The sequence below is a fragment of the Rhinatrema bivittatum genome, chromosome 1 (assembly GCF_901001135.1).
Source record: "Rhinatrema bivittatum chromosome 1, aRhiBiv1.1, whole genome shotgun sequence".
Lineage (NCBI taxonomy): Eukaryota > Metazoa > Chordata > Amphibia > Gymnophiona > Rhinatrematidae > Rhinatrema > Rhinatrema bivittatum.
The window spans coordinates 767,851,603-767,875,187 of NC_042615.1; the positions used below are offsets into that span (position 1 = coordinate 767,851,603).

Here is a 23,585-nt window from a genome sequence, read left to right on the forward strand (position 1 = left end):
CTGTATCATCCAGGAGAGAGTCATTCAACTTCCAGGACAGCTGTACCCACACTGGGCCGTGATCAGACCAGGTAATATAATCTATTTCCATCCGTGAAGTGCTATTAATAAGTCCTTTATCCACTAACAAGAGATCTATTCTTGAGTAAGTGTAATGGGGACATGAGTAGAAGCTGTAGTTTCTAGATTTAGGAAATCGTGTCCTCCAGGCGTCTAATAAATTTAAAGAAGCCATCATCCTCTTTAAAATTACGCGGTCTTTATGAGATACATTGGATGTACCCCTGGAGTTATCCAGATTAGGATTAAGCATCATATTAAAGTCTCCCCCCATCACAATTTGCCCCTCTGTTGTATTTTGCACAAAATGGGAGAGCGATTGAAAGAACTGGCCCTGATGCTGATTGGGCGCATATACTGTCACCAGACTAAATATATGTTCCCCTAGGGAAATTACCACTATTAAATATCTCCCCTCCGGATCTCGTATACATTTAAGTTCATTAAATATAAAATCGTTCCTGAAAAGATGACCAACTCTGGAATATTTAGATTGCTTATGTGCTGCTGCCCAATAAGAACATAAGAACATAAGAAAATGCCATACTGGGTCAGACCAAGGGTCCATCAAGCCCAGCATCCTGTTTCCAACAGTGGCCAATTCAGGCCATAAGAACCTGGCAAGTACCCAATAAGTCTATTCCATGTTACCATTGCTAATGGCAGTGGCTATTCTCTAAGTGAACTTAATAGCAGGTAATGGACTTCTCCTCCAAGAACTTATCCAATCCTTTTTTAAACACAGCTATACTAACTGCACTAACCACATCCTCTGGCAACAAATTCCAGAGTTTAATTGTGCGTTGAGTAAATAAGAACTTTCTCCGATTGGTTTTAAATGTGCCCCATGCTACTTCATGGAGTGCCCCCTAGTCTTTCTACTATCCGAAAGAGTAAATGATTCACATCTACCCGTCTAGACCTCTCATGATTTTAAACATCTTTATCATATCCCCCCTCAGCCGTCTCTTCTCCAAGCTGAAAAGTCCTAACCTCTTTAGTCTTTCCTCATAGGGGAGCTGTTCCATTCCCCTTATACTGATGCGGATATCGGGGTGAGCGCATTAAATGGAGGTATCTATTCGTGAGATGGGATTCTTGAACCATTACAACAGCAGCTTGTAATCGCTGTAATTCAATGAAGAGCTTTTTGCGTTTGCAATGATTTTGTAGGCCCTTGACATTTAGAGAATCCACACTGAAATCAGCCATAATATCTAATCACCATATATAGCAAAATCTCTACCATAGTGGATCCCGGGCAATTAAAAGTCAGGAGGTTCAGGTGGTACCACCAGCTAATTGAAATATCTAGTTGAGGACCTGAAAAGAAAGACATGATGAGACATTACACAGATATTCACAGTATGCAACAGAAAATCTTTCATGTGCCAGAAAGGTATACCAGACAAACCGGAGCAAGAGCAACCCTCCCCTCCCCCCCTCCCCTTATCCCAATAATTTCCCTTGGCAGCCATCTCCAAAGAGAGGACTGAAAATGGACATGAGAGAAAAGTCAGCAGGATATCATATGTCTCCCACTGAACAAACAGCAACCCCAACTTATTGGAAGATAACTCGGAACGGAGACCTGATCTATCATTATAAGAATATAGAAAAACTGAGAATATATGAGTGACTATCAGCGAACACAATTATGTACAGCAATAAATCTTCAAGTATAAGCAGAAGGAGTATTCGGGCTAGGAGAATTTCTCTTCAATCTCCGACCCCCTTTCTCTACTCTCTGCCATCGTGGTACATCTGGTTTCCTCACTGGAGGAGCTGGTATAGATGCCTTCACATCCTGTTCTGAATATCCTGCTTCCCAAAGTACTTGTGCTGCGTCAGACCCATTTTGAATTCTGGGGGTGATGCCTTGCTTTGTGGACTGTAGTCCACAGGGATATAGCCATCTGTACTTCAGATTTTCCCTTCGTAGCAGAGCTGTCACAGCTTTGAGCTCTTGCCGTCGTCGCAGTGTCGCTGCTGCTATGTCAACATATATAGAGACGGTATGGCCATTCCACTGGATCGTTGTTTGCTGACGTGCCAGTTGTAGGATTTTCTCTTTTTCTGGGTAATGATGGAAACAAATGACGATATCTCTAGGCTGATTTTGCAGCCGTGGCCCCAGTGCTCTGTGAGCCTGATCCAGTTTGAAAATACTGCGGGCCCCAGACTCCAAGCCCTCCTCTGGGCCTAACAGGCCAATGCAGATCTGTTGAATTATCTTCAAAGCAATTCTGAGGTTCTGCTAATTCCAGTATACCCCTGAAACGGAGATTGTTTCGTCAAGCTCTGTTTTCAATATCCTCAAGCTTCAGGTATAGTGCCTCACATGTTTGCTGCAGCCTAGCGTTTTGATCTCCTCACTCTGCACGTCCACCTGCGTTTGGGTTTCATCTTGCCGGCGACCCAGATCGGCCATTTCTTCTTTAATTTCGCCGATAGCATTCATAATGTCACTTTTGAAATTTTTTATATCAAGCCTTAACTCACAGAACCACTCTCTAAATTTAGCCCGAGTCGGGATGCTGTTATTATCCGTTGTAGATAGATCTGACTCTAAGGCCTTAGCAGCATTAGATCCGCTCCCGGGAATTGCATCCGCCATCTTGGCCGTCTCGGCCTCTTTACTCCCGTCAGATTTCTGGTACAAGTATTGTATAAAATTGAGCGTCTTCGTTTAGATGTCATTCGCTTTATCTCTGCTGTCGAAATATATATATTATTTACTTCTGCTTAAGGCGGATAGCAAGATGTTATGGGATGCTCGTTAGCCCATGGGAGAGACAACGATTTAAGCTGCCATCCACCCTGCTGACATCACTTCCTCTCTCAGATCTTGAGCATTTTATGGTGGGCATCCTCTTTCATCATAAGCTGGAAGGGGATAGCTTCAGCCATCCTACGGATAAACCCAGTGAAGGTTAAGTCATCTGGAGGGAAATGCCGGCATTCCTCTGAAGGAGAAGGATCTGATGGAAGGTCATCAGAGTCCACCGATGAGGCAGTGGAGGTATAATGGCCACAGGGGTCATATGGCCCTTAGGGTTCTTCAAGATCACCCAGAGAATGGCGGTGGGGCGCACAGCCTTAGGCCTAGGCGCCAGAAGGCTTGGAGGAAACAAGGGACCCAGAGGACTGGGCCCTGGCACCGAGGGTGCAGAGTGTGGTGCCGAGAGACTTCAAGGGGTGGATGGCACGGATGATCCTTCAACACCCGAGGAATCCACTGACAAGGCCTTGCGCTTCTGGGCCCTAAGGGGCACTAAGGATCGCAAGGCACCGGCATCAACTGGGTTGGGAGGACACCAAGGAGGATGACTGTGTCCTCCCAACGATGTCATCCAGGTCACCGCAATCAGCATCAGCGCAGGCACTGGCATCAAAGGCATCGGCAAAGGCACCGGAATCGGGGAATGCACAGGTATCAGTGGCAGGGCCACCGGCTCCCACTCGCGCAAAGCACATTCCACTGCCAAGCGCACCCGATGTTCCAACTCCTCCTGAAAGGCCTCGAATGATAGAGGAGGCTAAGAGGGGAGGGTTGGGACCGACTCATCCTTGAAGCCCCAAGGAACCATGCTCAGATGGGGACTGGTGCCAATGTTTACGGGATCTCCCGCGATGTTTGGCCCAGTCCTTCCCCCATGCAGAGGACAATGATAATGAGCCAGATGTCCAGGGCTTCGAGAACACAGAGACCAGCCAATCCCTGGAGTCCCCCTGCTGCAAAGCTTCAGGGGAAGGGGGGTGGTAACCAGGGGGATCAAGGGTAATCGGTTCTCCTCAGTCCCTAGGCATCGAGAGTGCCGACATCGGCGTAAAGGGGTCAGACTTGCCGGAGCCAAAACCTTCTTCATTTTATCCAGCCTGGCCCGCTGGCCCTTTCAGGTCATCTGAGCACACCATTTACAGCTGTGGACATCGTGCGACGCCCCCAGGCAGAGAATGCACATTTCATGTGCATTCATTAGGGACATAGTCCGGGGGTACTGGGGGCATTGGCGGAAGCCCAAGGCTGCCATGAAGCACGCAGAGAATGCGAGGGCACGACAGGTGGATATGGAAGGAGGAAAAAAGATTACTCATTGACCGTGAAGAACCAGAGGGGACCGAAAGAGACCCAGCGCAGGAAAAAGGGTGCGAAAAAATTTTTTCGCAAAGAAATCAAGACTAGTTTTCCACGAGCTCCACCTCTGCGGAAAAGAAAGGACTGAAGAGAGACCCCAAGTGGATGCAGGGATAGTGGCATGCTGGACATGAGCAGTGTACCAGCCAAAGTTCTAGAAAGTTTGACAAAAGTTTTCTGTTAGGAAAACAAAAAAGAATAGATGCCTTGATCTTTTTCCAATGTTTATTATAGCAGAGACGTGTTCGTATAGTGCACTATGGGGCGGATTTTCAGAGCCCTGCTCGCCGGTGCGCCTATGTTCAATAGGCCTACCGGCGCGCGCAGACCCCGGGAATCGCGTAAGTCCCGGGGTTTTCTGAGGGGGGCGTGTCGGGGGCGTGTCGAGGGGACGGGCCCGATCCGCGCGGCGTTTTCGGGGCGGGACGTAGCATTTCGGGGGCGGGCCTGGGGGGCGTAGTTACGGCCCGGGGCGGTCCGGGGGCGTGGCCGCGCCCTCCGGACCCGCCCCCAGGTCGCGTCCCGGCGCGCTAGCGGCCCGCTGGTGCGCGGGGATTTACGTCTCCCTCCGGGAGGCGTAAATCCCCCGACAAAGGTAAGGGGAGGGTTTAGACAGGGCCAGGCGGGTGGGTTAGGTAGGGGAAGGGAGGGGAAGGTGAGGGGAGGGCAAAAGAAAGTTCCCTCCGAGGCCGCTTCGATTTCGGAGCGGCCTTGGAGGGAACGGAGGTAGGCTGCGCGGCTCGGCGTGCGCCGACTATACGGAATCGATAGCCTTGCGTGCGCCGATCCCTGATTTTAGCGGCTACGCGCGTATCTACTAAAATCCAGCGTACTTTTGTTTGCGCCTGATGCGCCAACAAAAGTACGCCAAATCGCGCTATTTGAAAATCTACCTCTATACGAACACGTCTCTGCTATAATAAATATTGGAAAAAGATCAAGGCATCTATTCTTTTTTGTTTTCCTAACGGCTATCATAGATTGCCTACCTCTTTGTTTTCTTGGACCAAAAGATTTCTGTGCCAGGCTCCATCTGATGTGAGGACTACCATCCTTTTTATCCTAGGAGAACCTTCAAAATGCACTAGTGAGAAGGTAGCAAAACAAATGTCTCTAAAAAGTAGTGGTACTCAGCCAATGCCACTCATGAACGAGGGATAAAAGGGGCACTAAGGGAGGAAAAGACCATAGAGAGATTCAATTAATTTTTTGCTTCAGTCTTTAATGATAAAGATGCCAGAAATTATACTTAAAGATGATGATTCAGAGGAACTAAAATAAATGTCACTGAACCTGGAACATATAATAAAGCAAACTGACAACCTACAGAACAGTAAATCACCTAGACCAGATGGTAAACATCCAGGATGCTGAAAAAACTTAAGAATGAAAATGCAGACCTTCTATTAGTGATCTATAAACTATCATTAAAATCAGCTACAGTACCTGAAAACTGGAGGGTGCCCAAAATAACCCCAGTTTTATAAAATGTTATCAGGGTGATCCAGGAAAGTACAGTAAGGAAGTTTGATGTCAGTACAAGGAAAAATGGTTGAAACAATTATAAAGATCAAAATTACTGAACATATATAGATAGAGTTTAATGGGACAAAGCTAATATGGATTTAGCCAAGGGAACTCTTACCTCACCAGTCTGCTGTATTTTTTGAAGGCATGAATAAATATGGGAATAGCCACTGCTATTAATTGCATCAGTAACATGGGATCTTCTTAGTGTTTGGGTAATTGCCAGGTTCTTGTGGTCTGGTTTTGGCCTCTGTTGGAAACAGGATGCTGGGCTTGATGGACCCTTGGTCTGACCCAGCATGGCAATTTCTTATGTTCTTATGTGGATAAAAGTTAGCCAGTTGATATAATGTATCTGAATTTTCAGAAAACATTTGACAAAGTACCTCATGAGAAACTCTTGAAGAGATTAAAAAGTCATGGGATGGGAGGCAATGTTCTATTGTAGACTGAGAACAGGTTAAAAGAAAACAGAGAGTAAGGCTAAAAGGTCAATTTTCTCAATGGAGAAAAGTGAATAATGGAGTGCATCAGTGATCTATTCTGGGATTACAGCTTTTTAACATTTATAAATAACCTAGAGTGAGGTGATGACATTTTCTGATACTAAATTATTCAAAGTTGTTAAATCACAAGAGGATTGGGAGAAATTGCTAGACTAGAAAACTGGGAATCCAAAAGGCAGTGCAAAGTGATGAAAGTAGGGAAGAGTCACTCAGATTATTACTACAAAATATATGGTTCCACATTGGAAGTCACTGCCCAGGAAAAGATTCTAGATGCCATCATGGATAATATTTTGAGATCCTCTGCTCAGTGTATGACAGTGGCCAAGAAAGCATAAAGAACGCTATAAAATATTCAGAAAGGAACAGAGAATAAAACAAATAATTTTATAACGACTCTGTATTGCTCCATGGTGAGACCATACATTGAGTAATATGCATAATTCTGGTCACCGCATCTCAAAAAAAATGAAACGCACAATTAGAAAAGGTACAGAGAATAGAGACTATAATGTTAAAGGGAATGGAACAATTCTCCTACGAAAAAAGGCTAAAGAGGTTAGGGCTCTTCAGCTTAGAGAAAACATAGCTAATGGGAGTTACGATATTTATTTATTTAACGCTTTTAATATACCAACATTCGTGGATCACATCAGGCCGGTTTACAAAAAAACTTACAAAGTTCCTACCTTGTGGGGTTGAGGCGCATAACAGAAGTCACATACTCAGGCCAGGGCCCTTTAAGTAGCAACCCTGCTAGCATACAAGCAGTACCCAAGTGTGCAAACTCCAAAGATGCCCTTCAGGTTGTGACAAGTTAAAAACACCTTAAAGGAAAATAAGCAATCCCAAGGAGAAGAAAAATGAAATAAAAAAATAATAAAGTTGATACAGTCCCAGAATGAAAAAAAACCAATAGGCCTTTCAAGCTTCTTTATCTAGTACTTCAATGAACTGTTTTGTAAAACATTTGTATCAGCATTTTATAAAACTATTCTTCAACAAATTAGTATGAGAAACAATATAAATCAACTACCATATCTGTATAACTACTAATATGACATTAATTACACTCTATATAATTAGCATTTAGCAATGTGCCATAACTCCTTTAGTTATACTCTTCCAGTGAATATGTTGTAATCCCATCTGTCCTCTCTGTACATTTCTTAAATGACATTGTACTGAATTGTGTACTGTGCTGACACTGAGTATAATACCATTATTAAATTGTCATATCATTGTTATACTATTGTTATAATTTATTTATGATTATTCCCAGTTTAACACCGTATTGGGAGAAACTTTTCAAAAGATGGCTCATAAACCATAATCTTCACTAGATATTGATGAAAGGGGGTCCCAAAACTGCCTTTTTTAGAGAGGCATAAGTATCTTCACAGACACAGCATGAGGTATGTGATGTCAGAGTAGAGGAAGAGTGAGAGAAGAGATCTGCCACTCCCTAATGGGAGGTGTCATGAGTTTGGCAAAACTACTGTGCCCTCATGGCTCAGGGTTCTTCTTTTTCGGGGGTATCTTTCTCAAGACAAAGGTGCTAGAGTGTGCCTCTTTGTTCTGGGAAGTTGGCTGGGGCCCAAGGTCAGGCTGCCCAGGCCTTCAGAATTAGAAAGGTCTGGTCTGGGGTCCAATGGGGGTTCCTTGACATATTCTGAATATAACAGGATAAGGTCTTTTAGAAGAGGGGCGATGAGTTCCATACTCCCTATTCTAAGAGGGATTCCTTCAGAGGTTAGAGAAAGAGGGTTGCCCTTTGTGGGAGTCAGAGGGAAGACTACCTAACGAGGAAAGATCCCAGGAACTGCAGTCTGAGGAAAGCATGAGGCAGAGACTCATCTGTTTCTGCCTGCTGTATTTAAGAGAGCTGCAGCCAGAAGAGCAGGCAACAGGGGATGTGCCCAGGGATGGCTTTCCTATACCAAGAGTACCTACTGCCAAGGATGTGCATCATTACTAGCACTTGAGACGGTTTTTTGTTCTAAAGGACTTTATTTTCAATACCGAATGTGCATTATGCTTCAGTGTACTTGCTGTGAATTTTTGTTTCCTGCAATAAAGTTCACCAGTAAAGGATGTTATTTTTTTCAACAATTAAAGCATGGAGTGTGTTTTTATTTATTGGACCTTGTTGCAGAGATAGAAAAAACCTTATGGGCCTTGAAACAATGCCTGTTTCCACCCTGTGTAGAAAAAACCCAGGTGAATGGGTTTTGCTCTGGCTCATGAGTCATGACCTCCCCCATGAGCTCCTGTATGCCAGAAGTTGGGGCAGGGAATATAGTGAACAATTATAGTAATGTGCATTTTACAGGAAATACAGTGAATACACTATTATAGTAAAGTGTATTTTAATTTGTTCAGAAAAGGGAATAATTGTTCATAGGTAATTCAAATATAAAAAGGGGTATATATTCTCATTAAAGTGCCTGCAATACACAAACTGTATTAAATGCAGCCTTCAAACCAGGAATATCCACGCACTCTCAACACACATTTCTAAGAGGCAATGAACAAATGAAATCCCATGCTGCCACAGAGAAGAGAGGAGACCATGACCCCAGTGACCCTTCACTAAAGCACTAAAATGACCGACATTCAACCAGAACAAAGGACTGCGCTTCTACCGAAATGCATCAGTTGTAATGCTGCCGTTTATCCTCACATTTATCAGACACAGGCAATTCACAATATACAGGACATCAACAAACTACAGTCCAAAATATTTTGGGTTTTACATACAGGCTGTCCTAATTTTATAAAGTAGTTTACACTTAATGCATGCACATCTGAAACACAAATATGTGCGATCCTATACACCAGAAAGGTCATCCAGCATCACTCTAGAGAAAAGAAATTAGTAGACTTTAGTAGTTGCTATAGCAGCTACTCCTTTTAATAAAGGAATAAGTGCTGCTGCAACTGAACATGTGAACTGCCACAAATTAAATACACAAAATGATACCATTTTCAATAACTCTTCTTGAACAAAGCTGCATTCATGACTTAAAAATCCCCAAAATAAAAATATATAGATACATAAACATACACACAGGCATATTTTAAAATAAGACAGACATTAAAATCTTTGGTATCACAATTTTTGTTTACCAAACAACTGTAAAAAAAAAAAAAAAAAGAAAAAAGTAATTACATGGATAAGAGGATCATCTATTTTCATTTCGCATTTAGGGACCTTCTTAAAAAAAGATTTTGACTCATTTTGTGTCTATAGGGAAAACTCTCTAAATAAGAGACAGGGAATTGATAAGCACTTCATATTTAGAACCCAGGGTAGAATGTTATTAAAGCACATTGTTTTTGTTCTTGGGAGATGATTTTGGAGGGAGGGATAGGCAGTACTTTCCAGTAAATTTTAAACTTAAAAGATAAACAGAACCCCAACTCTGTATTTCATTCTCCAGGCATGCTCTGTTTGAATCTCAGGAATAAATGGCTAGATACACTTCAGAAACATCCTTGATGTGTAACGATATATCAAATACATACACTAACAATACAATTTAACTATTACTGTATTTGCTGATATTTAACATTCTAACAACTCTGTACAAGGATAAACATGAAAAAAAAAAGAAGAAAAAGAAACAGAGAATCCTGTCAACCCTTGTCTTCGTTCCATAATTTTGCTCAGAGGATATATTAGTGAAAAATAGCTAATGGACTTGACACATACTCTCATTAATTTTTTATTTCTCCATTATAAATTTCTCTTTGTATGTAAATAACAGCCATTAGCACAAACTAGAAATTAACATGTATTTATGCCATTAACACAAAAAGGAATTCCAGATCTCTCAAATGGCAATGACAGATTTTTATAAGAATGATAGCAACTGCAACAACAACAAAATAAGTCAACACTCTCTCTAATCAATATGAACAGATGTTTTGGAACATCATCACAGTACCCAGTCATTAACCTGTCACAAGTGCAAACTGAAGTCTGGGGGAGGCTGCCCAGAAATCACCCCTTTATTATCCATTGTGTTACAAAGCTTTTTTTACCCCAGACTTTTCATACTATGTTTTGTTTCCTCCGTAAAAAGCCAGGTTAGCAAGAGCTTCAGAGATTACCTCAAACTTATTCAATCCAATCGGTCCATGTTGGTTCAAATATTATTGATGATACCACACACATTCGAAGAATCAATCCCGCCCCCATGTGACATTGCTCCTCCCTGGACTTCAGGAACTTAAAGAATAACCTGGCATTAAATTGTAAAAGGGCAACTGCAGCTATGTATGTAATGTATTTCAGAAACACTGCACAGAGGACACCACTTTCTTGTAACCGGTTTGTGATACCTCGAGAAGGCCATGATGCACATTATAATATAATGGAGCCAATTACAATATATGAAGTTTATAATTATACAATATATATTCTTTTTAAACAAAAGGTCATCTGCTTACGTGATATAACACTGTCAACGTATTGTGGCAGGTACGGAGCCCATGAATCAATAGTTTCTTTCCGTCCAATCTGTCCAATTCTTCTCAGTTCTGCCAGAAGTAAGGCTTGAGCAGCTTCTCTTACCTACAAAAGAATAGTCAACATGTCATCGAATGTTAAAAGGATAGATGCTCCAAAATCCACTGCTTTCAGATGAAAATACTAGAAGAACCAGGGTAGAAGCTTGATTTTTCACTGAAGAACATAGGAATGGAGAGGGAAATGGCTCCCTGGCCAAGAACACCTAAGTGAATTTTTAGGACAAACTTTTATAAGAGTGAGGTGATAGAATGGCTGAAAGCAAAAATGGTTTGTTTCTTCTGCTGTGAGCTGCAGCTTAAAGAAAGTTGGTCCAAATGTAGTCAAGAACCTGAACTCTTGTATATAAGCCTTTTAGTTATACTCTTTTAGTACAACAAATTATGCTGTACAGTTATTTGAACGACATGCAGTTGTCATTTACTGCTATGCTTCAGTTTCACATAGATCTAAAACCCATTAACAGTCTGATTCTCTGGTTTATCAAGAGATTTAAAAAAAAACTTACTATTTTATCTTTTAAATGTCAGTGACAGTGGCTTAATATATTACTCAGTAACTTTCAGCAATATTTAGACAGGTGATTTTAACCATCAAGACACTTCAGAAATTCAAAGATGTTAAATAATTTCTATAAAAAGTAAAAGTGCCTCATATGCACATCTGTATTAAATGGATAGTTGGAGTATTTTTTCAAACTTCATGCACATTCAATCCCAAAGAAAATGGAGGAGAATTACAACGCAGAAAACAGCAAAACTTGGAAAAAAAAACCCTCAAAATCAAAATGTGAGAAAAATTATATTGTGGACTCATGGTTACTTGGTTACGTTTTCTGCATATAATACAGTTATAACCACAGATATAGTAAAAATGACAAAAATAAAGAAGAAAAGAAGTATAAGCCAGTACTACAAAACATAATAAAAAGTAGAAAATCATGTATACTTACTTACTTACTTACTTATTTATTTATTTAAAAATGTTATAGCCTGCCTCCTCCTATACAATAGTTCGGTACGGATTAACAAGTTAGACATATATAATCATTATATTTATTTAAAATAATCTTAGAATTCACAGTTTCTAAAACAAACACAGTGATACAATCTTAACCAATAAAAAAATTTAGTTTCCAAGTGACTGCCTATGCAGATGCCTTTTGAAATAGAAGCATTTTGAAGCCCTTTCTAAAGTGTTTTTAGATCTGTTTCTAATCTAAATTCTTTTGGGAGAGAGTCCCACAATGAAGGTGCTGCATAAGTCACTGCTACAAATAAATTCCGTCCTATACTGCCGACTTGAGGGAATTTTTAGTTGGCCTGTTCTTTCAGAGCGCAATGGGTAGGTAAGCAGGATTGTACCTCTGAAATTAACTAGATACTATACAATGGTTCTCTAAGGATTGCAGTTTATGCAATAGGACCAATTTATAATGGGAGCGATTCTTTATGGGCAACCAATGCAACTCCTTCAATACTGGTGTGATGTGATCATAGAAACCCTTCCCGCTAATAAATCTGCATTCTGCATGCTATACTAGCTGGAGTACCCATGACCATTTGTCTGGCAGACCAATCCATATGCTATTGCAATAATCTGTTACTAAGATCTGTACTAAGTTCTGAAGAATGATTCTAAACCGTTATGAGGGCAATAAGGCTTTTAAAGGTTTCAAAAGCTTCAGTTTAAAGAATGCTATCTTAGCCACTAGCTTAATATGGCACATCAAGGTAAGACCAGAGTCCAATAATAACTGGACATATCACTCCCGTTTTAAAACAACTTCACTGGCTACCAATCCGTCAGGATATTTAATACAAAACTCTATTATTCATAATTTAATACATAGTACATCAACTATATGATTGTGTTCCTCCTTACGTCTTTACCAACCCCCATGCCATCTACACTCAATTGATAAAAATTACTTACAGGTACCAAACATCAAAACAGCCAGTTTAGACCTAACTCAAAAACTGTCTTCTCCGTAACGGGCCCCACACTCTGCAACTCACTGCCTGATTCCATTCAACTAATTACAAATATAAAAGATTTTTAAAAAGCTGTTAAAACCTACCTATACTCAACTAACTTCTGCTGATCCTCAAGCATAAGGGCCTTTCCTTTTTATCTTGTAATGCAATGTTCATTTTCTTTTAATTTCCTTTTATGTTTATTGTAACACCTATTTTTATTGGATTATGAATGTTTTTACTTGTAAACTGCTTAGACCTGCTACAGTTTGGATAGGCGGCATGGAAAAGATTTTAAATAAAGACTTCTAGATTTCTAGTTTCAGCTTGCATTGGCAACAAAATACTCTCATAATCTATCTTTAAACTGGCTGGTGGGGCTACTTTCCCTATCCACAGTAATTTCAGTTTTGTAACAATCAATCAATTCTTTATATCACCCAAGCAGATGTACAAAAAAGAAAGGCAAAATAGTGTAAAACCTTGTAATCTAACTGTAATAGAGAGGAAAGCTGCCCCATACTCATGTCACCTATATGCAAATGAGCACCTCTGCTCTCCACTCTCTGAAAAGTTCCTCACCTGTGTGTCACCATGATTAATGAATGGGCTCCTCTGCTCTCTGCCCCTGTGTTGCTGTGACTGTCAGCAGGAGGAAGGAGAGCGGTCCTAGGAACTGCAACTGAGCAGAGCCTGCAGTGCAGGCAGGACCCCACCCTCTGCCAGCAGATGAGAGATAGAGACCAGCAGTGGTGCTGGAGAAGCCGGAGTGATGGCGGAAACTCCACAGGAGGAGGACAGACAGGCACCCATGCCGGTGATGGAGAGGCCGGCGCAACAGCCTGGCCCTCACCCCCACCGGCGGAGGTAAGAGAGAGACCCGCGGTGGCAATGGAGAGACCAGAATGCCAGCAGGCCTCCCATCTTCCACCCCTACAGCAGAGGAGATAGCGTTCCATGGCTGCCGAAGAGAGAACCACCAGGTATGGGGAAGGAAGAGGAAAAATGTGACAAGAAACTGAAGGGAAGTGGAGGTGATAGAAGATAGGCAGTAAAAGAAATGGGAGTGTGAAATAGCCCAGTTTGTCTCATCTGTGAATGGGCTTTAGTACTAGTATAATATTTAAAAAAACACCAAAAAAAAGTGCGAAAAGCAGAATATAAATAAATTTATTTATTTATAAACTTTTCTATACCGATATTCGTAGCGACATCATATCGGTTTACAGCATAACAGCAGGTGAAAATTACAATGAACAGGTATGGGGAGAAATGACATAGGAACACATAGCTTAGCAAGGAAGTGAAACCATTAAACCATTCAAACCAACTCCTTAAATAACAGTTATATAATATAAATATAATTATAATTATATAAATAAAAAATTATTGTACAGTATAAATATGTGAATGAAAGTCAAGGATGAACAAAACAGTAACCTACAATTTTTGTTAATAATATCATTGAGAACACTTTATAGAAACATATGTCTATCATTACCTTAGCATAAGCCATATATAAAACAAAGAAAATAAAATAAGAATCACATTTCCAATTAAACAATCAGATTTCTCAACTTCCAGCTTCCCTAGTGCTATTCCTCACATCTTTCTATGAAAACTGCAGAATCAACAACATTTTTGCCACAGCAGCATAGGTGTGATGTCAAGGCCATCTAGTCATTTATCAAACAAGAGGTGCTAACCCATACTCCAACTGTCAGAAAACAGAATTGTTCAGCAGTGTGGTAATAGGAATGTACCCTAAAAAGTCCTGTTCTCCATCAATTTAAACAGCAGCTCAGGAACTCTATAAATTTGGGGCACTCAACAAAAAACACTTTGGTTAAAGCAAGCTATATCTACTATGTAATTACATCTTACAAAATGATACAGAAACATAAAAAACTAGAAAGAATGTGCCGACGGAAGCAGGTCAAGAACAAACAAGTCGTACCTTGTCAATCAGTACTCACTTCCCAGATTCTATCCTACCTGCAGCAAATATATTTTACTTTACATATACAAAATACTTATATGATTTGTTAAAGGATTACATGTCTGCTGGGATAACCACTTTTAATTAAAATCTTTACCAACAAAACAAAAGGTTTCCCCCTTCTACTACCTGCCACTGTCTGATTCTGGGTCCAGTCAGCCAGAGTGTTACACAACCTGTGCTGTGAAAGGCAGCAGAACGTCTCTGCCTTCCTTTGCTCAACTGTTGGGAGACAGCCTACACCTGAGACTTCAATCGCTGTTGTGTACTCAGTATGGTTTTCCTCCCTGTGATACCAGTCCAGCCCTACCTGTCTCCATTCAGAATTAGAGGGCAATAGGCTTGAGCAACTGCTGCCACTCTATGATCCGAGCATAAGACAAAATGGCTTGAGACACCATTACCAGCTGCCCACCCATCCCCATGAAACAATACAGAAGTTTGACTGCTACCACAAACCTGAGCAGAAAATGACATGAGATGTTGTCACTGCCACTCTGTAGAAGATAATAGAAGGTAGTCACTACTAACCACTGGCCTCCAAGGAAAGTAGGATGATATGAAGCCTCAGGCTCACTGCTGGCCCAAGCCCCTGAGAAGCAACAGTTTGACAGCTGTCGCCCAAAGTGTGGAAACCCCATGCTCAAAGAGATAAAGGAACAGCCTGAAAACTGCTGCCAAGTAGAAAAAGCCATGACAGGTTAAGGTTCTGAGACCTGAAAGCCACCTCTGCTATCCACCAGCTCCCTGACCAGCCCTGGGAAGGGACAGAAGCCTAAATCTGGAACAGCAGGGAGATGTAGGAGTGTGAGGGAAATAGGAAAAAGGGAAGATTATGGGAGAGATGAACGGGTATATGATAGTGAAGGAATAGCATGGGTATGATGGAGGACAATAGAAGGATAAGAGCAAGGTTTGAAATGGAGGAGAATGAGAAGGGTATAATATAAATGGCAGCAATAAAAAGGCATTGGGGATTTTAATACCTCCAGAGCTGCTAAAATAATGTACAAATAGAAGAACATTTTGAGGTACAATATATGTACATAAAGCCCAAAGCCACAAACTAGGGGGTGGGAGGGGGGGCAGGTTTGCCCAGTTTATGCACAGCAACAAGATCGGACCTCTCCCAGTCTGCTCCAATTCAGCAGACTGGGAGGTAAATTTTCTACCCCCTTACCTACCTTCTCTCCCCCTTCCCCTCTCTTACCCGATTCCTTTGAAGGCCCTACCTTTTTTTATTTTCTTTATTTCCAAACTTTCACTAGCTCCTGAGCAAATGGCCGCTGTACCGGCAGCTTCCAGCTCCACTCACTCCCCAGACTGCCCCTTGATAGAGGCCTGGCACGTAACGAGTGTTATGCACGTGGCCGGGCTTCTTCTAAAATGCACACAGCACGAGCAAGGTCCAGCCACATGCATAACACCCCTGTTTTCCCCGCTCACAGGGGATTTAAAATTTAGCTGTAAGTGAGCACATAAGCAGGAGTAGAAGCATTGTGTGTGTGCCTACGTCAGAGGGTCTGGGAAAGTGTGTGTGTCTATCTCTGAGCATGTCTCAAAGTCTGTGTGTGACAGAGAACAGGAGTATGTGTCAGTTACTGAAACAGCAAGATAGTGTGTGAGTGAGTGTAAGCTACCCCTCTTTCTCTATCAATTTTTGGCGTCATAATAGCTGGTGAGCCTCTGCACAACATAATTTTAGCTATTTTTTACCAAATCTGCAGACTTTTCATAGTTGATCTAATGACTTTCTTCAATCAGGAGTTGGCAATACTGCATAGGCATGAGAACGGGGTGGGATACTCCATCCAACTTTTTCTCAATGGCAGGCAGAAAGAAGACACGAGTGTTTTTCTAGCATCAAGTATTTTAATGACAGGTCTGGGAATGAATAATTCTAATCTATGATTTATGCAAAGAATGTAAGAAAGAATGACATTAGCTGTAAAAGAAGTAAGAAAACAGCAGTGGGCATGGAGCTTGGTTGGACCCCCCAACCAAAAAGGTGTTCCACTGCCCCTGAAATATACTTTCAAAACATTCATCCATTACCTTATCACCTCCCACTTGGGCTACTGCAACTTGCTCTTTGCAAATCTCCTGCTGAACAGTCTTTATCTACTGCAATCTATTTAGAATTCAGCTGCCTGACTTATCTTCAATGTCACTAAACATAAGAACATAAATTACCATACTGGGTCAGACCAAGGGTCCATCAAGCTCAGCATCCTGTCTAACAGTGGCCAATCCAGGCTACAAATACCTGGTAAGTACCCAAACACTAAGTAGGATCCCATGCTACTGATGCTAGTAATAGCAGTGGCTATTCTCTAAGTCAACTTGATTAATAGCAGTTAATGGACTTTTCCTCCAAGAATTTATCCAAACCTTTTTTAAATCCAGCTACACTACTGCACTAACCACATCCTCTGGCAACAAATTCCAGAGCTTAACTGTATGTTGAGTGAAAAAGAATTCTCTCTGATTAGTTTTAAATTAGCTACTTGCCAACTTCATGGAGTGCCCCCTAGTTTTCTATCATCCGAAAGAGTAAATAACAGGTTCACATTTACCCGTTCTAGACCTCTCATGATTTTAAAGACCTCTATCATATCCCCCCTCAGCTGTCTCTTCTCCAAGATGAACAGCCCTAACCTATTTAGCCTTTCCTAAAAAAAAAAAAAAAAAAGCTGTTCCATCCCATTTATCATTTTGGCTGCCCTTCTCTGTACCTTCTCCAGTGCAACTATATCTTTTTTGAGATGCAGTGACCAGAATTGTACACAGTACTCAAGGTGCGGTCTCACTATGGAACGATACAGAGGCATTATGACATTTTCTGTTTTATTTACCATTCCCTTCCTAATAACTTCTAACATTGTTTGCTTTTTTGACTGCCGCAGCACACTGAGCCAATGATTTCAATGTATTATCCACTATGATGCCTAGATCTTTTTCTTCGGTGTTAGCTCCTAATATGGAACCTAACATCGTGTAACTACAGCATGGGTTAGTTTTCCCAATATACATGATCTTGCACTTGCCCACATTAAATTTCATCTGCCATTTGGATGCCCAATCTCCCAGTTTTGCAAGGTCCTCCTGCAATTTATCACAATCCACTTGTGATTTAACTACTCTAAATAATTTTGTATCATCTGCAAATTTGATTACCTCACTCATTGTATTCCTTTCTAGATCATTTATAAATATATTGACGTGGTACCAGGCAGGGCTGTCCAGTTTCTCCGCTTTTATTTGACTTTTCCATTGAGCCTTTAGCGGTAGCTATTCAGTCAAATGTCGGGATTAAGAACGTTAAAATTAGGCCAACTGAACACAAGATCTCATGCAATGCTGATGATGTGTTGGTCTACCTGACCCTCCCTAACCATTCTGGCCCAGTCTTGATATAGCTTTTGCAGAAATATGAGGTCCTATCGGGGTACAAAATTAACTAGGTTAAGTCGGAGATTTTTCTACTCAGGCCACAGATTATTATTCCTGCTTGTATGACCCAATTTTGACTGGCTACAGGCAGTTTTAAATACTTGGGGATACATATTGTTAAAAATTATAAGGATTTGCATAATAAGAACTACTTGGGAACTATCCGTACTTTGAAACAAAAATTACAAGACTGGGCAGGTCTTCCAATCTCTTGGGCAGGGTGGATAAATCTGTTAAAAATGAGACTTAGAGGAATGACATCGAGCTCACCCTCTTTAGATCCCTCTCAACCCTGCATCGAGGGATTTTTCGCAGATAATCCAACATCAATGCTGGGAGGAACGGTCACTGAAGGGATGGTAGAAGAACTAACACAGTCCCCTCTAACCTTTAACACCATGCTGAGTCCTGGTGCGCCAAACAGGCCTGCTCCCCCTGGCCTTGCAAACATGGTCGGCCTGATACCGGAGATGGCAAAGAACTCCCCGGTGATAAGCCAGGGAGATTCTGAGTGAGAGCAACGGATAATGACCCCGGAGGAGATCTTGGGGTCTCGAGCAGCTGATGGAACGAGACCTGGGAGAGGAGAGGGAGGAATAGATCAAGCCCTCTCTGATGTGATGGGCCCAACCGAGGTATTGCATCTCTGCAAGGTACAGTGTCGGGTACAGGCACCGATATGGGTGGGTGTGGGTTGGTGGGGCTCAGCTATATGCTCTGGAGTCTGGACTTAGATTGCAATGTCCAGAAGTAATGATCTTGGAAAGAATATGGCAGTCTTAAAATCTATTGAATCATCTATAATTTCTTTATCTCAAGTGACTTTGAATACAAAAAAATCAAGTTTTAGCTAATGCAAACTTGATATCAACATTTAATCTTAAGGTAGAAGATATGGAACAGCGGATTTCTTCTACAGAAAAGATACTACAAAAATTGGTTCAGTATGAGACAATTAATAATAGAAGATTGGAAAACAGAAAATGTTTTGAGATCACATAATTTGTTGAATTTTCCAGTAATAAATTTAATTTCCCCATTTGATCTCTTTAAAACATATATTCTTCAGGTCTTAAAAATTCCTGAATCAGCAATGCAAGGCTCAGTGTATTCATAAAACCCCACTCACCAAACAGAAATCTACGATCAGCGAACAAAGGCCTACTAAAAAACCCACTAATCTGCCACAAACTTACCACAACTCGGAAGAAAGCAATATCCATAGGAAGCCCCAAGCTTTGGAACTCCCTCCCAATGGAACTAAGAACACAACAGAATCTAAAAACATTCAAAAAAGAGCTAAAAACATGGATGTTTACAAAAGCTTACCAAATCTCACAAGAACACTAGACTAATGACTTTAAAAAAAAAAAAAAAAGAGACCAGCCTAATACCTGAAAGACTCGTTGAAAGAGTATACACTCGTATGTTAAAAAGCCATGTTATAATTGTATGTCTGTAGGAATGTAGAAATATATATGACTAGAGATCGATCCTTTGTAAACCATTATGATGGTGAAACCGAATGACGGTATATAAACGCGATAAATAAATAAATATATCATCTCCCTCAAGTTACATCGGCTGGTGAAAAGGAATTAAGGCAATCACCATCGCTGGATATATCAGTGATTCTGGAATTGTCTCAAGAAACTGAAGTTACACAGAGAAGACCGATATCGATCTCATTCGCTTTCTTGATGATCCGTAATAACGTGTTGAAGCTTTTCTTTCGGAACAGGCAGTCCCTATTCTATGGACGGAAGCTCTGGATTTATCTGGATGTGATTAAGTCTACTCAGACACGAAGAAAAGATTTTCTATCTATGCGTGCAGAGGCACTTCAATTGGGTGCACGATTTATACTTCGTTATTCATGCAAGTGCTGTATTAGGCATCAAAAAGTTAATTATATCTTCTTTGAGCCTATTCAATTTAGAGCATTTTTGGATGCGCACACCCAATTAACACCCACTAGTGGTTCGATATAAGGAAAATATGTTGTGGGCCTTCCCAATGTCCTTAGTTTGTTTTGCTTTAGTTTCCTAATTGATATCGCTCATTTCCATTGAGCCTCCTCCCTGTTTCCTATATGTAAGGTGCATGTATATTTCACTAAAGATGTATTGTAATACTCTGAATAATTTTCCACATTAATGTACAGTCATTACCTTTATAAGATGTATTCTTGTGAGTAATTCAAAATTTTGAAAATTAAAAAAAAAAAAAAAAAAAAGAATGTTACCTAAATATTATTCCAGTATATACCATATTCTGTACAGTTCCAGGTGTTTGATGAGCTACATGGCCTTATGGCCAAATTCATCTTGAGGGATAAAAAGTCACAAATCCGTCTTCAGCAGTTATGGATGCCTAAGTAGCAAGGGGGTATGGCGCTACCTGATTTAAAAATGTATTATTGGGCGGCAAGATTGGTATGCTTGAAGGCCTGGGCTGGGCATGTGAGTACACCCTGGCTATCTTTGGAGCACTCTCAGTCATAGGTGGCGGCACTAGACTTGCTGCCATTCCTACCAGTAGCCTCATTTGTTTTGGCGCAGTGTTTGTAGGAGTAGTCAAATTCTGGTGCACACTGTAAAGGTGTGGACTCAGGTGCAGACACTTCTGAACCTTCTGGGCAAGGCTTTGCCCCCTATATCCCTTATACATGGGAATGCTCAACTCTCCAGCTGCACCTTCTCCAAAGAGTCTTGGGAGTGGCGATAATTGGGTCTTTTCAATACTGCCCAACTTTGGAACAAGGATGGTCTTAACTTTTAGCAATCTCCAGGAGGAGTTTGAAATACCGGCTTAAGCTCATGCTAAGTATTTGCAGTTACAAGAGGCGCTGGCGGGCCACTTCAATATCGCTGAGGCTTTCCAACCCCTGAACAAAATGGAGATCTATTTGTCAGACCCAGATGCATCCCTTAAGGGTATAACAGCAATATATTGGGGTATTTTGCTTATTAAATAAGGGATGACAATTGCTCATGACCTGATAGATTAGTGAAATAAGGATCTTAACACCAATTATGATTCTAAAGTATGGAAATCTATTTGGGAGGGGGCTCATCATAGCTCCATATGCACTAAACGTACAGAACTTATTGTTAAGCTGCTATATAAAACCTATCACACCTCGGTATTTTATTATACTATATATAATTGGAGGGAATGCATGGAAATAGGTACATACTATCATAGGTGGTGGCAGTGTCAAGGAGTCTGCTTTCTCTGGCAAGTTGTCAAGCAAGAAGTAGCTGATATATTGGGTTTTCAGGTTTAAAACATGCCATTTACAGGTCTTCTTGGTAGATGGGCTGGGTCATCGATCCCAGCAAAATCCAGGCCATTACTGGTCATTCAGGTCAGCTACTACTGGCGGCCCGATTCACAATCGCCACGTTTTGGAAGAGTAATCCCTGAACTGATCACTGGTGCTTTCAGGCGCGAGAAGTAGTGGATCTTGAGCATCTACCATATGCACTCCAGAATGAAAGTTTTAAATAAGAAAAGATAAGGCGTTGGGACACCTTCTGTTCAGCCAGTTTGTGTATATCTCTCTCTCATTCTAGGAATCTGTATAGAACCAGAGGGCACTATTTGCTGTTTGTTCAATATTAATTGTATGCCAATAAACTTTAAAATAAAGATTAAAAAAAAAATAATAGATATATATATATATATTGAACAAACAGCAAATAGTGTCCTCTGGTTCTATACAGATTCCTAGTGATATATATATATATATAAGCACCAGTCCAAGTACAGATCCCTGAGGCACTCCACTGTTTTCCCTTTTCCACTGAGAAAACTGACCATTTAATCCTACTCTGTTTCCTGTCTTTTGATCAATTTGTAATGCACGAAAGGTCATCACCTCCTATCCCATGACTTTTTAGTTTTCTTAGAAACCTCTCAAGAGGGACTTTGTCAAACACCTTCTGAAAATCCAAACACACTATATCTCACCTTTATCCACATGTTTTATTAACCCCTTCAAAAAAATGAAGCAGATTTGTGAGGCAAGACTTGCCTCGGGTAAATCCATTCTGTACTCCATTAAACCATGTCTTTCTATATGCTCTGTGATTTTGATCTTTAGCTGCATTAAAAAAAAAACTTAAAACATGGCTATTCAGCCAAGCCTTCCAGGACACTTAACCTTCCCTCACTTGCAACCTCTCTTTCTCAAGTAAACTTTCCAATCGGACACCATAGTCCAGCTCATCATTTCTGCTGTTTTTATCCATTTATCAACTCATCTGTTTTGAGATGATTTGCATTGCGTTATCAGGATATGTTATGTTATGACACGTTTTACTGTTAATTTCCACCTCTGTTCCTTGTATCGCCCTGAGCGAACGTTTAAGTTGTATTGTAAACCAATGTGATATGTGTATTTTACAGGAACGTCGGTAGAGAAAAGTTAAAAATAAACAAACAAACAAATAAATAAATAAATAGAATAGTTTCCACTATTTTTCCCGTAGTTCCTCATTACCTATCTTCTCTTTTCCTACACTCTTTCTTGTGAACTTTTTTCATTGGACTAGATGCTCTTATCTGTGCCATCTCCTCCACCGCCAACTCCAGATTGTATTCTCCACCTTGCTGAGATGTATGCCTAGAGTAAACTTCCCTCTCTGGTTATACTCACATTCAGTTTAAAAACTCATCTTTTTGAAATTGCTTTTAAATCCTAAGTATGTCTCTACAATAAAAAAACTTCCCACAAACTCTTGATTCTCATGTATGTTCTCATGTAGAATATAAGTTTCACGGAGCACGGACTCTCTCTTATTTATGTCTGTACAGCACAGCATATGTCTAGTAGTGTTTTAAAAAGGATAAATACTAGTAGTAGTAGGATATGTAATCTTCTAGCCAATTAGACAGTTGGTATTTGACTACATTAATTCCAAGTTTATTTGGGTCAAAAGAAACAAAGCTGGGTGGAATTTCTAAGGACTTCAGACCACTCCAGATAGAAGGCTAAAGTTCTCTTGCAGTCTAAACAGTGTAAGGTCTGTTCACCTTTGCTGACCTGTGGCCCGAGAAAAGAAATACGAGAAGGATGATAGACTGGTTAAGGTTAAAGTAGAAGTCTGATACTACCTTTGGAAGGAACTTGAGATGAATATGCATTTTCCTGAAAAATAAAACCTTTGTATAACGTGCATAAGTCACTAAGGCCTGGAGCTTACTCATTCTGAATGCCGAAGTTAATAAGCAACACATTCAAAACAAATCAAAGAAAATTATTTTTTACTCAACAGAAACTCTGGAATTCGTTGCTGGAGGATATGATTAAGGTAGTTGGCATAGCTGGACAATTTCCTGGACAAGAAGCAAATAAACTGTTATCAACTAAGTAGACTTAAGAAAT

At 40.7% G+C, this 23,585-nt stretch overlaps 1 protein-coding gene across 3 annotated transcripts in view; it reads right to left on the minus strand.

The window, feature by feature from the left end:
* The window catches only part of WDR7 (WD repeat domain 7), a 1,145,388-nt gene that overhangs the window by 684,337 nt on the left and 437,466 nt on the right, over window positions 1-23,585 (minus strand). For all 3 annotated transcript variants that reach the window (XM_029579728.1, XM_029579736.1, XM_029579721.1), the window contains one exon: window positions 10,687-10,810. In XM_029579728.1, coding sequence (XP_029435588.1) covers window positions 10,687-10,810 — 124 coding nt within the window. The remainder of the gene's footprint in view (window positions 1-10,686; window positions 10,811-23,585) is intronic.